This window comes from Telmatherina bonti (genome assembly GCF_933228915.1).
Source record: "Telmatherina bonti genome assembly, chromosome: 12".
Taxonomy (NCBI): Eukaryota; Metazoa; Chordata; class Actinopteri; order Atheriniformes; family Telmatherinidae; genus Telmatherina; species Telmatherina bonti.
The window spans coordinates 1336222-1350877 of NC_136610.1; the positions used below are offsets into that span (position 1 = coordinate 1336222).

Here is a 14656-nt window from a genome sequence, read left to right on the forward strand (position 1 = left end):
TCTGTTTCTAGACTCACCGACGAATGGACCACACTCCTAATCTCCACCCAGTCCGGTGGACTCTCTAGTGGAGAGTTTCCAAACGAGGCCACGTACTGGGGATACTCCGGTCCTCTGAGAACTTCCAGAAGCAGCTGGGAGACCAGGGAGCAGTTAGCCATGTCCTCCAGTCTGCAACAACAAGAGAAGACACAATTACAAACACAATGAGACCCACAGAGACCACAGTATCAGTTCCCAAGTCCATGATGTGTTGAGTGGAAGAATGCCGTGCCTTAAGGTGCAGGCAGACAAAGAGTCCACGCCAAACAGGATGGCAGAGCGCCGATGTGGACTCTGCAGACAGTCCTGGTCTGGACTGCTGTGGAGGACAGACAGAGTGTCTCTGAGATGTCCGCTTCTGCTGATCCCAGTGGCGAGTTGGTCAAGGATCAATCCTGGTCTGTGGAGCTCATTCAGTCCCAGAACACCACACCGGAGATTAACTTCCATCTTTTAGTCAAAGTCAGCAGATCTTTTCTGGTCTCCCTGGCTGAAGCAAATTAAATAATCCTGAAAAGATGAACATGAGGCGGCACCTTACAGGACTTTCCTGGACCCTATCAGAACCAGACTGATTCTTTTTGAGGCACCTCAGATTATTTACTATCCTGCATCCAGTCACCTCATAGCTCTCCGCAACATGCTAATCTCCTTCATTTTCTGCAACCACAGAATGTAAATGTCTTTTTCTGCTTGTTTAGGCTTTGCGTCTCCAGTCTAGTACTGTATCTGCTGCCATGCCTGTTGCCTTTTTCATGAAGAAGCCAATAAAAATACTGAAGAAGAAAAACTGCAGGTTCTAATTCTACATTCATCCAGAGAGAAGGCAGCTGTGGACTGGCGTTGTGCTTTTACGAGATCTTGCTGGGAGAGAAAAGAGAAGGATATTCTGTTGTTCTTGTTCCGGACACAAGCGGCATTCCCACAACGTAACCTGGATTTCCACTGTACTGCACGACCACGTCTCCTTGGCCCTCCTTTTCAGGGCACACAAGACAGAAAGTGTCACTCAGATTCGAGATGAATGGTTTCAGTTTCATGAAAACATGAGAAATTTCTGAAAAGTTCAGAGTTTTTCCTCCAGATGGGGCGATACACTCAGAAAACCTCTGCATAGAACTCAGACCGGCCATGGATTTAATAAATACATTGGCTGATAGAAAGTACCTGGATGAACGAGAGCTGGAACTCCTGTTTCAGCTGTACTGTCGCTTCACGGATGGATCCCAGAACCAGAGACACCGTTGCATTCACCACCATTCCAGCCGAAGTGTGTGTTATCACATAGACGACCTGACAACACAAAAACGGTCTAACTGTTCTTAGACCAGCAACAGGTTCCTAGTTCAGGCAACGTCAGACTCACGGGTGGGTCTGCTGAGTCACTAACGTTCTTGTGACAGTCCATGGCATGTCGCCATGCAAATGAAGACTGTGATGGAGCTTCCTGGGATTGGCTGCTCCTGTATTAGTGCTTGTGCTGCCCTCAGAGTGATGTTGCTGCTATAATTGGTCGGCCACGCTCACGCCTGCCTGTGGCTGGCTGGATCTCTGCTGAGCGGCGATATAAAAGCTGACGTCGTCCCCACACATAGCAGCTGTGTTTGGCTTGGACGTTATGCCACAGCTTGCCACTCCATCACGGCCAGTGACTCAAACTGGTTTGGTGAACCGCTATGGTTACTAACCGTTTGTAACTTTGGTGTTGAGTTGCTTGCGGTCTAAGTTTTGGCTGATATGTTTTTTGTTTGGCATTGATTGGCACACCAAGGGGGCGGGGGGGAACTCAGGTCTTTGAACGCCACACAATCCTGCAGATGTTCAGAGTTTTGCTGCTACAACACACCTAACTCAAATCCATTAGTAAAGAGTTTGATGTCAGGCTCTGCATAAGTCTGCTAATTAAGTCGGATGTGAGTCAGGTGTGTTTCAGTGGAGAAACTTGTGGGACTACGGTCCTCAAGGACCAGAGTTGCCCCCTCCTCCCTGTTTTATTATGTATATGAGGGTCATTCAATAAATAAGGTGAATTTTTCGTATAAGGACTTCCAATACAGATAGAAGCTTACTTTTTAAAATGTGTTTTGTTTTACTTCTTTTTCACATGGATTTAATTTCTTTTGCAGATTAAAAAAAAACTTTGAGAGTTTTGGCGATTAACAAAGATGGCCGACCAAGAAGCATGCTCCAGGATTGAACAGTGGTCAGCGGTAAGTTTTTGGTTGCTGAAGGCAGCAAATCAGTTGAAATTCATAGGAGAATGTCAGCTGTGTATGGTGCCACATGTTTCAGCCAAAAGAATGTCTACAAGTGGGCTAAATTGTTTGAAGAAGGCCGGAACAGTGTTGAAGATGAAGACAGGCCTGGGAGGCCTACAGAAGTAAGGTCTCCTGAGGTGATCGAATCAGTCAGTGACCTCATTCAGTCTGACAGAGGGGGGACCAAGATGACATTGCAAGGACTTTAAGCTTATCTGTTGGGACAGCACACAAAATTGTCCATTATGACCTTAGATACTCGAAGGTCAGCTGCTGGTGGGTGCCAAAGATGCTTAGAACAGAGGAGGGTCAAGTGGTCCCAGCAGTGTCTCAACCACAGCCCAGACCTTGCCCCCTTCAGACTTTCAGTTGTTTGGTCCCTTGAAAGTGTTCACGAGAAGCACAGTTTGAAAGTGATGAAGTCAAAAGTAGGGCTGGGCGATATGGCCGAAAACTAAAATCTCCAATTGTTTTAAACCAAATCCGATTTCCGATTTTAATTGATTTTTTTTCCTGCTTACTGTAAAGAAAATAATAATAATAAATTACAAACGTCAAAAATGATTCTTTTGCAAAAATCCTTTTAATGCAGTCAGCCGAGGAATTTACCTGAATTTAAAGTGCAACTAAACAAGCTGTTAAACTAGATTATAAAAAGAGATGCAGGCGCTGCCGCTGTAAACATTATAAGAAACAACATGTTTGTACTTAGTGTGTTTCCACTGTGAGATAGTTTTTTAACTTTTGATCATACATTTATGAATAGGCCTCACTTCACTTGTGTAACTTAATTCTAAAATAAAAAACTAATAAATAACTAGAAACAGCTATTATTGAAATAATAGCAACTGTGAATGCCAATTTATTGAACTATGCTGAATGATTCAAATGAAATTGTAAAAGTATAAGAAATTGAAAAAAAAAATGCACAACTGACATTTTTTCTAATTACCTCACATCCGGTTTGAACCCATGATCTCCTGTATTGAAGCACATTGACTAACTCACTACACTGCTAGTTCTTAGTTAGACCTTGGAAAAAGTGTTGAAATTTTTCCAGTTGGGATGGGAACACCTTTTTTTTCCACTTGCAGCAGGGTGTAATCAGTGGGATTGCAAAAACATGTGCAAGGTTGAACATTCATGAGAATGACTTTTGTTATGGCAAACTTTTGTTGATTTTGAGATATTTAGCATTTTGTGAAATAAATTCAGGCTTGTGATTGGCTGAGAGCCCTTCAAACCAAATGCAGATTGGACACTGAAAAAATGCAGCTCAGCTCAGTTTTTGCATAATGAGCAGGAAATTGCTTCAACAAGGTCAGAGCTCTGCACCAGTTTCCAGTGGCCGGTACATGGCAGCCATATAAATACTGACAACTTCCACTTTATTACTGGTTTGGCAGAGTTTTATAACTGTCGTGTACAAATAAAGATGTTTCTAAATGTAAATCTGCTTTGTGCTTCTTAAAATCCAACAGGTTTTACATAAATGCATGGTGGAACTTTACTTTTTTCAAACCTGTTTTCATTCACAATGTGTCAAGTTAGATTATTGCTCCCAGCTGTGTTCTTCAACCAGCAGGGTCTGTTTGTTACTATATAAATTAGCATAGGTAGCGTAGGCTCAGAGTTTTTGCAATGTTTTGGTTTTTTTTTTTTTAAAATAAGGGGGCGTAACTTTGTAAAATCAAGGTTACGGCTCTAAGAGGAGGCAAAATATACCTGAGTATTACAGTGCAAATTGCAATATCATTATTGATGTAGAAAAAAGATAATGTTATTATTTGAGAATACAGGTATTTTAAAAGACCAGCAGATTTAAGTGATTGTTCACAGTGATTTTAACAACCAAACACAAATTTTAAATTTTATTATCAAGTCAAACTTTTTTAGCTGGTTCAAAAGTCTTCACCGGTTCTCAGTATCTGGTACATTGTGGTCATGACTCCCATTTTCTTTGAAAAAATATCAAGTCAGCTTAGTACCTCTTAATAGTACCTATTCATAGCACCAAAAGAAGATAAGTGTTCCTATACATGGTCACTAGATGGCGCTCTAAGACCAGAAATGTAAAGAAACTCTGCTTTTCAGTCCATGGTGCTTTTCAGTTGACCAACAGCAGTTTAGTTCAACCTTTCCCTTTTTTGTGATTGGCTTTTTTGTGTGTAGTGCAACCAGCAAAGTCTGTTTGTTACCAACTAAATCAGCATAGTTAGTATCAGCTAAGGCTTTTTTAATTTTATTTTTTTTTATAAAAATAATGATATAACAAGAGGGCCTGTTATATCAAGTCAGCTCTGTACCTATTAGTAGTACCTATTGATGGCACCTAAAATGAACATTTACTTTATCGCCACTAAATAGCACTCTAAGACCAGGAATTAAAAGAAACTCTGCGCTTTTCAGTCTATGGTGCTTTTCAGTTGACCAAAAGATCAATGGCTTCTCCTTCTTCACAGCAATTTAGTTCAGCCATTCTCTTTTAGCAATCCTGCTGATGACACGCTGGTGGAAATTCTAAAAAGGCATTTTTATGCCAAGAGCAAACTCTTCAACAGTTCTACCAGTACCTTGAACATCCTCTTTTCAATAGAAATGTTTTCCTTTTTTCCACACATGTATATTGGGGCAAAATGGTGGCCTAGTGGTTATGAGAATGGGCCTTCGTACTGGATATTGTAGATTTGAATCCAAACAGTAACATTTCACCAAATATTACCACACAGTACAACTTATTACCTCCTTCCACATCTGTATAAATCTGTCTTCAGATATTTTACAGAGATTGACTTTTTGTGCAGGTAGTCCACAAATTAACCGCACACCTTGTAGCTGAAACTGAACACTCTGATGGAAAGGTATACAACATTCTGTGTGCAACTACTAGCACACCATCATGATGCACAATGTTCAAAACTGGATTTGAACCCGACCCAATGTGTACCTGTGTACCGTTGCAAAAAATGGACCAATCGCTGAGCTTCCTTTTCCGTTTTGTCCAATCACAGGAACGGTATTTAAAAATTTACAAATACTTGAATAACTTGAAAACTATAAGTGTTACAAAGACCAAAAGTCACAGCACATACTGCATCTCCTGAATTGGCTGAAGAGTTTGATGCTTGAATGGTTGAAGTGAGACTGAAGGTGTATGAGGAGTAACATTTCTTGCAGGAAAGACAACTTCGTTCTTTTTGAAGCATTTTAACAATAAAAATGTTATATGACCGTTAAGGTAATTTCCCCACAGTTTATTTTTTAACTTGAATTAACAGGTTTTGGTTGTTGTTGTTTACTTTCCTTGTTGCCACCAGTTGTTCCCCTGGAGAAACTCCCTCTGCTGAGACCCATTTGTCCACAGACCTGTTTTGAGGAGTATGATGTCTCACCTCTTCTCTTTGGCTTTCTATTATTCTATCAGGTCATTTGTACTTTCTTTCTGTTTTTACTTTTGACACTTTTGATCAAAGTCTTTCTATAATTTAACATCAACCACCATAAAAAGCTGAGACAGTACGGGGAAACTGTGATTTCTACACAGCAGGCACATTAACTCGGTTTCTTCTCTTGCCAAATTCACTTGTTAACATTCTTCATTTCACAGCTAAATTGTTTCCAAAACAAGATGTGACAGAAAACCAACTTCAATGAGCAACATGTCTGACAGTATGGGGTTGGATAATGATCAGGGTTGTATAGGTTGTTCTCTAGGCCACGGGACGCTGTTGGCGACATCTTGCAGGTTGTTCTCTAAGCCACGGGACGCTGTTGGCGACATCTTGCAGGTTGTTCTCTAGGCCACGGGATGTTGGCGACATCTTGCAGGTTGTTCTCTAGGCCACGGGACGCTGTTGGCAACATCTTGCAGGTTGTTCTCAAGGCCACGGGATGTTGTTGACGGACATCTTGCAGGTTGTTCTCTAGGCCATGGGACGCTGTTGACGGACATCGTGCAGGTTGTTCTCTAGGCCACTGGACGTTGTTGACGGACATCTTGCAGGTTGTTCTCTAGGCCACGGGACGCTGTTGGTGACATCTTGCAGGTTGTTCTCTAGGCCACGGGACGCTGTTGGCGACATCTTGCAGGTTGTTCTCTAGGCCACGGGACGCTGTTGGCGACATCTTGCAGGTTGTTCTCTAGGCCACGGGACGCTGTTGGCGATATCTTGCAGGTTGTTCTCTAGGCCACGGGACGCTGTCGGCGACATCTTGCAGGTTGTTCTCTAGGCCACGGGACGTTGTCGGCGACATCTTGCAGGTTGTTCTCTAGGTCACGGGACGCTGTTGCCGACATCTTGCAGGTTGTTCTCTAGGCCACGGGACGCTGTTGCCGACATCTTGCAGGTTGTTCTCAGCTTCTGCAGTTAAGTTTCTTGTGGAAACTGTTTATGAGGCTTTGAGAGCAGGAAAAAGGTTTTCACTTATTGGAGTGGGGGAAACAAGCCCGTAAGTGTTGGGGGTAGGAATGTTACAGAAAGATAGTTAAATCAACTTTGTCTGGAATGAATCAGGTCTGAGATGTAAAAATTGATAAATCTTCACGTATCAGATTAATTGAAAAATCATTTAATATGCTCAGTTAAGTCAACTGTATTGTTTTACTTATCATCCAAACACTTTGTGATTACAGGTTACATTAATATTTTTTCTATGACGACCCCCTACAGAATTTTTGTCATTTTCCTGTCAGCGCCCCCTAACAATGGCCAATCCAGCCTCCATCCTGCATCCTACCTCTGACCTGTTATCTCTCTCATTTAATCTTCTTGCATTTCTTTGATAAATCAGTGACATTGTGTGTTCAAAACACACAAGTGTGGTTGTACAGTGTCAGTTTCTAAGCCTCGTGATGCTGCTGGGCAGCAGCAGCTCTAGAAATAAACATGGTAGATTTCACTATGTCATTGAACAAGTCCGGAACGTGGACTTTTCAGGTCAGAAAGGTACAGAATGTGTCTTTAACTGCTCAATACTTAATGGGTGACCTGTAAGTATGAAGTAACCATGAGCTCAGTCACTGTGCAGTACAACACCATACCTACTGACACCAGCACAATGCTGAAAGATTAAAACCTGAAGCTTTGTATCGTTTGGTCAGAAAAGAAATTGAATGTGTGGAAGAAGCAGATTTTAATACAGAAACCTGGAGGACTCACCTTCAGCACCACATTAGCACAGTGGGTGGGACTGAGAAGAATAGGATGGAGGTCTTCTCCACCACCAATGGTCAACTCCGTCTGCATCCCCTCTGCAGACTGCAGGATGACTGATTTCACCTCCACAGGAACAGTCTGCAGGAACACAGTCGGCTACTGATTTTTCTTGTTGCATTATTCCAAATTTCATTTAAAGATTAATTATGTGGACATGTTGCTACTGCCACCGTAGTTTTTCTGCCTTTTGTTCATGTTGGAGCTTCAAGGTTTTTAAAGAGAGACTGACAGCAGAGCAGAAGATCTACCTGCTCATATCGCCATCCATCTATCTCTCCATCAACCCATCCATCCATCTAAACATCCATACATCTACCCATCCATCCATCCATCCATCCATCTAAACATCCATACATCTACCCATCCATCCATCTAAATATCCATCCATCCATCTAAACATCCATACATCTACCCATCCATCCATCTAAATATCCATTCATTCATCCATCCATCCATACATCTACCCATCCATCCATCCATCTAAACATCCAGACATCTACCCATCCATCCATCTAAACAGCCATACATCTATCCATCCATCCATTCATCTAAACATCTACCCATCCATCCATCCATCTACCCATCCATCCATTCATCCATCTACCCATCTATCCATCCATCCATTCATCTACCCATCCATCCATTCATCCATCTACCCATCCACCCATCAATCTACCCATCTATCCATCTATGCATCTGTACATCCATACATCCATCATTCCATCCAAACATCCATACATATACCCATCCATCCATCTAAACATCCATCCATCCATCTGAACGTCCACCCATTTACCCATTCATTCATCCATCCATCCATCTAAACATCCATCCATACATACATATACCCACCCATCCATCTGAACAGCCACACAACTACCCATCCATCCATCTAAACATCCATCCATCCATTAATCCATCTAAACATCCATCCATCTACCTATCCATCCATCTACCCATCCATCCATCTAAACATCCATCCATCCATTAATCCATCTAAACATCCATCCATCTACCCATCCATCCATCTAAACATCCATCCATCCATTAATCCATCTAAACATCCATCCATCTACCTATCCATCCATCTACCCATCCATCCACCTAAACATCCATCCATCTACCTGTCTATGCACCAAACCATCCATCTAAACGTCCATACATCTACATATCCATCCATCTACCCATCCATCCATCTATCTATCCATCCATTCATCTACCCATCCATCCATCCATCCATCTATCTATCCATCCATTCATCTACCCATCCATCCATCTAAACATCCATCTACCCATCCAGAAATCTGTATCTTTCCGCACCCTCCTTCAGGACTCCCCCCTCTCTCCTCCTCTGTCTGGTCCCTTCCCTACTCCCTTGTAGCCTCCTCAGTCTCTGTCCTGCTTTTTCCCCCCTGACTTCACAGAACTGTTGTCTTTAGCGACGACTGAAATTTAGTCGTGGGAAAAATCTGGTTCGGTTTTAAGCAATCTTACTTGGTTGGGACCAACAGGCCTCCCGTGCCAGGCCCGGAAGTTTTTCTGGTTCAATGCATTGACCCCTCAGGGTCAGTGTAGTGTAGAAGACACGGTGCAGAGGAAAGTGGAGGGACGTTCCCTACAGCTGAGCCTGAGGGTCAACACTCAGTCGTCCTGTCTGTGTGGGTTTTCTGTGGGTACTTCAGCTTCCTTGCACCATAAAAATACCTGCATGCTAGCTAACTGGTCACATTAAATCCTTCCGCTCCTGAACTCTAGCTGCTAATGAGACCAGAAGAGCTGAACGTGCAGAAAAACTTATAAAATGACAGAATACTCACATCTGCGTGTGTTTTCTTCCCCTGTGGACCAGAAGGGACAATGTTTATTATCTTGAACAGAAAGTAAAATTCAGGAACATTTTTCATGGAGTGGAGGTTTGAAAGACAACTCTGCTCATGTTGCTGAATAAACCTTCCTTTCCAGAAGAACCAGCACTGACTGAGATCTCCTGAAATGGCCTGGATCCAGGATGGAAACTAATCAAACCTGCCACATAAGCCGTGTGGGGAAGGGCTAAGCAGCAGGCATGAGGGCTTGTACTTCTCCCCCTCCTCCTCCTCGGAGGACTGGACTATTCAGAACTTATGAAGAATAACATCTGTAAACATCTGGGAGGTGAGGAGACCAGCTGCTGGAATATCGTCCCATCTGGTCTGGTCCAGGATTCCAGATGCTCTGCTGGACCTTGTTGCTGGATTTCTGCTTCCATGAAGCTCCAGATGTTTTATACTGGTGAAAGGTCTGGTCTGATGTAGACCAGTTCTCCTGTCCCACCATGCTGCTGGTCTGATGTAGACCAGTTCTCCTGTCCCACCATGCTGCTGGTCTGATGTAGACCAGTTCTCCTGTCCCACCATGCTGCTGGTCTGATGTAGACCAGTTCTCCTGTCCCACCATGCTGCTGGTCTGATGTAGACCAGTTCTCCTGTCCCACCATGCTGCTGGTCTGATGTAGACCAGTTCTCTGTCCCACCATGCTGCTGGTCTGATGTAGACCAGTTCTCCTGTCCCACCATGCTGCTGGTCTGATGTAGACCAGTTCTCCTGTCCCACCATGCTGCTGGTCTGATGTAGACCAGTTCTCCTGTCCCACCATGCTGCTGGTCTGATGTAGACCAGTTCTCCTGTCCCACCATGCTGCTGGTCTGATGTAGACCAGTTCTCCTGTCCCACCATGCTGCTGGTCCAATGCAGACCAGTTCTACTGTCCCACCATCAGGATGTGGTTCAACGTGGTCCCGCTGAACCAGTTTTCCTGTTCCAGCATCAGGATGTGGTTCAGCGTGGTCCTACTGGACCAGTTCTGCTGTTCCACCATCAGGATGTGGTTCAGCATGGTCCTACTGGACCAGTTCTGCTGTTCCACCATCAGGATGTGGTTCAGCATGGTCCTACTGGACCAGTTCTGCTGTTCCACCATCAGGATGTGGTTCAGCGTGGTCCTACTGGACCAGTTCTGCTGTTCCACCATCAGGATGTGGTTCAGCGTGGTCCTACTGGACCAGTTCTACTGTTCCATCATCAGGATGTGGTTCAGCGTGGTCCTGCTGGACCGGTTCTCCTGTTCCACCATCAGATTCACAATGACGTCATGTTTTTCTGCCGTTCTACCGGGACAGATGTGGCCTGGTGAAACGTGGAAATCCCTGCTTTCTCTTTGTGTTTACTTCCTACTTGGGACGTGTAAATGTGTACACATGTTCCTTTAATCACAGCGAAGGTGCAGTGATGCGCGGTGCTGCTGGGAAACTCACAGAAGACAGACGGATGTCGGTGTAGGTGTCCACGCTGAGCGCCGGCAGGGAGCTGCAGTCCTGCTCCACCACCACACGCTGACCACACACACTCCTCTGATCCTGCAGGAACGCTGGACATGAAAGCAGGAAAACAAAAGCGCTGATGATAACAGAAGAAATTTAACTTTGCAGTTTCACACTGCATCGTGTGTTCCAACTTCTATAAGGTTTCAGGAGCAGCCTGAAGGCCGGCATGTTCCGCTCCTACCTGCCTGTCCAGAGGACTAATCAGACACAACACCGCCTGGTTCCATCATGGAGCTGAAACACACTTTGTTTCTCGCTGTGGAGGACTTTTTGGTTTGGTTTCCTTGTTCAGGATACGAGTTTAAGGCTTTAGAAAGGCTCTGAATCCTTCTGACTACACCACACACCCACAACTCCCACCCACTCTACAAGGAAGCTAACATGAGGTTTACAGTCTGAGTGAAAAACCAGTTTTTATGTCTGAATGTTTAGAACGGGGGAACACGATGTCGTAGATGTGAAGCGATCCAATCAGCTTGCAGGGATGAAGGCGTCTGGCTGACCTCAGGTTCTCTGTGTCCACCTACCTGCAGGACTGTTGTTCAGACAGTCAGTGGAGACGCCAGCAGCTGGAAGGTAGAACATCCCTACGTCCTCGCCTGGTCCTGCCGTCAGCATCACGTCTCCAAACTAAAAGCAACAGGACAACAAACCTCCTGAAATGCCGTTAGCTTGCCATCAGGATGGAAGAAGGTCCCACTGATGGTTTCTCTGCTGCAGGCAAACCCAACACAGCAAGAAAGGCCAGACCTCCAACTGGGTCTGCCCATCATGAAAGGCCAGACCTCCAACTGGGTCTGCCCATCATGAAAGGCCAGACCTCCAACTGGGTCTGCCCATCATGAAAGGCCAGACCTCCAACTGGGTCTGCCCATCATGAAAGGCCAGACCTCCAACTGGGTCTGCTCATCATGAAATACCGGACCTCCAACTGGGTCTGCCCATCATGAAATACCGGACCTCCAACTGGGTCTGCCCATCATGAAATACCGGACCTCCAACTGGGTCTGCCCATCATGAAAGGCCAGACCTCCAACTGGGTCTGCCCATCATGAAATACCGGACCTCCAACTGGGTCTGCCCATCATGAAATACCGGACCTCCAACTGGGTCTGCCCATCATGAAAGGCCAGACCTCCAACTGGGTCTGCCCATCATGAAAGGCCAGACCTCCAACTGGGTCTGCCCATCATGAAAGGCCAGACCTCCAACTGGGTCTGCCCATCATGAAATACCGGACCTCCAACTGGGTCTGTCCATCATGAAAGGCCAGACCTCCAACTGGGTCTGCCCATCATGAAAGGCCAGACCTCCAACTGGGTCTGCCCATCATGAAAGGCCAGACCTCCAACTGGGTCTGCCCATCATGAAAGGCCAGACCTCCAACTGGGTCTGCCCATCATGAAAGGCCAGACCTCCAACTGGGTCTGCCCATCATGAAAGGCCAGACCTCCAACTGGGTCTGCCCAAAGGCCAGACCTCCAACTGGGTCTGCCCATCATGAAAGGCCAGACCTCCAACTGGGTCTGCTCATCATGAAATACCGGACCTCCAACTGGGTCTGCCCATCATGAAAGGCCAGACCTCCAACTGGGTCTGCCCATCATGAAAGGCCAGACCTCCAACTGGGTCTGCCCAAAGGCCAGACCTCGGGGCGGCTGTAGCTCAGGAGGAAGAGCAGTTGTCCTTCAACTGGTAAGTTGGGGGATCAATTCCAGGCTTCCCCTGAAATGCCGAAGTGTCCTAGGGCAAGACACTGAACCCCAAACTGCCCCCCGATGTGCCTATCGGGGTATGAGTGTGTTGAGTGAGTGTGTGTGCGAATGGGTGAATGTGACAAGTAGTGTAAAGCGCTTTGAGTGGTCTGTATGACTAGAAAAGCGCTATAGAAGTACAAGTCCATTTACCATTCCAACTGGGTCTGCCCATCATGAAAGGCCAGACCTCCAACTGGGTCTGCCCATCATGAAAGGCCAGACCTCCAACTGGGTCTGCCCATCATGAAAGACCAGACCTCCAACTGGGTCTGCCCATCATGAAAGACCAGACCTCCAACTGGGTCTGCCCATCATGGAAGGCCAGACCTCCAACTGGGTCTGCTCACCACGGCCGGACCAAAAGCAACGATACAGACTGATAGCATTGGCCTGTTGCCACACGGCTGGTTCCTCTTCTGCTCCACGACCTTTTCTGTCTGCTCTCTGAGAGGACGGATGCTTCTTCCCTCCCTCTGTTCCCACTCTGCTCCTTCATACCGTCCGTCTCTTTCTGCATTTCCTCCTGAATCAGAATCATCTGGTCTCGCGGGCGAACTGGACCTGCAGGTCGTGACCTGGTCCTCACGGAGTGCATGCTGCTGGAAACGTGATGAAGGTCATGTGTCTGCTGCTTCTTTCTGTGGGGGATTTCTACACAACTGGACTTATGATAACTGGTTTCCGCTGTTTGGAGTGGGGTTTCCTGGTGTGTCTCTAAGTCTGGAGGATCTGTGATGGACGATGGAGAGCAACTAGCAGCACTGGAACTCATGCGGTGATGGAGCTGGAGCGTAAACTGGATACCAGTCTGGCCTGCGAGTTGGTTGGAGGCGCCCCTCTCGGCTGCGAACTGATTGGCTATGCTGGGAGATCCCACCGTGGCCACGCCCTCCTGTGTCTTTTCCTTGTGATTGTCTGAATTTTTCCTTTTTTCTGTTTTGAGGGTTTTGTTGTTTTGTTTGTTGTTTTGTTGGGAATGTCTAGATGGCCTGTAGGGCGGTACAGAGAAACTCCTCCAGCCCACGTTTACCTGGTGATGTTTCTCTCCTCTCTGCTGAAAGGCGGCGCCGGATGAAGCTGATGAATTTCCTCTCTGGGATGAAGAAAGTATTCTTGTATGTTTGTTTGAATTTAATCAGGAAGGTTCTGGTGGTTTCCATCGAGATGAAGGGGATGAAATGATCCCTCTTCCTATCATACACTATCTCAGGCTCCCCTTCTGTCTGGATCCTCGTGGAGTTTCTTCATCATAACAACCAGAACAGAGTCAAACTGTTCCTGCTCAACCAAGGCCTTCTTCAATGGACAGTAAATCAGGCTCAGTCAGTTGTGGTGGTTCATTGTGCTTGTGCGCTCCCCAAACTATGCTCCACTGTGCAAAACTGTTTCCATAATCCATAAATATATATATATATATATATATATATATATATATATATATATATATATATATATATATACATATATATATATATATATATATATGTATGTGTGTGTGTATATGGATTTTTGTACCTGGCCGTAAACATGTTTATTTCTGCCGTAAACATGTTTATTCCTGCCGTAAACATGCTTATTTCTGCCGTAAACGTGTTTATTCCTGCTGTAAACATGTTTATTTCTGCTGTAAACATGTTTATTTCTGCTGTAAACATGTTTATCCTAGCTGTAAACATGTTTATTCTAGCTGTAAACGTGTGTATTTCTGCTGTAAACATGTTTATTCCTTCTGTAAACATGTTTATTTCTGCCGTAAACATGTTTATTCCTGCCGTAAACATGTTTATTTCTGCCGTAAACGTGTTTATTCCTGCTGTAAACATGTTTATTTCTGCTGTAAACATGTTTATTCCTGCTGTAAACATGTTTATCCTAGCTGTAAACATGTTTATTCTAGCTGTAAACGTGTGTATTTCTGCTGTAAACATGTTTATTCCTTCTGTAAACATGTTTATTTCTGCTCTAAACATGTATTTCTGCTGTAAACATGTTTATTCCTGCTGTAAACGTGTTTATTCCTG

General features: G+C 45.0%; 1 protein-coding gene across 2 annotated transcripts in view; it reads right to left on the reverse strand.

Moving 5' to 3' along the window:
* tctn1 (tectonic family member 1) overlaps nt 1–14656 on the reverse strand; it is an 86349-nt gene that overhangs the window by 45332 nt on the left and 26361 nt on the right. For both annotated transcript variants that reach the window (XM_079249646.1, XM_079249647.1), the window contains 8 exons: nt 11406–11508; nt 10810–10922; nt 9334–9354; nt 7460–7594; nt 1210–1335; nt 931–1019; nt 275–412; nt 18–171 (listed from right to left, as the gene is read on the reverse strand). In XM_079249646.1, the coding sequence (XP_079105772.1) occupies nt 18–171; nt 275–412; nt 931–1019; nt 1210–1335; nt 7460–7594; nt 9334–9354; nt 10810–10922; nt 11406–11508 (879 nt within the window). The remainder of the gene's footprint in view (nt 1–17; nt 172–274; nt 413–930; nt 1020–1209; nt 1336–7459; nt 7595–9333; nt 9355–10809; nt 10923–11405; nt 11509–14656) is intronic.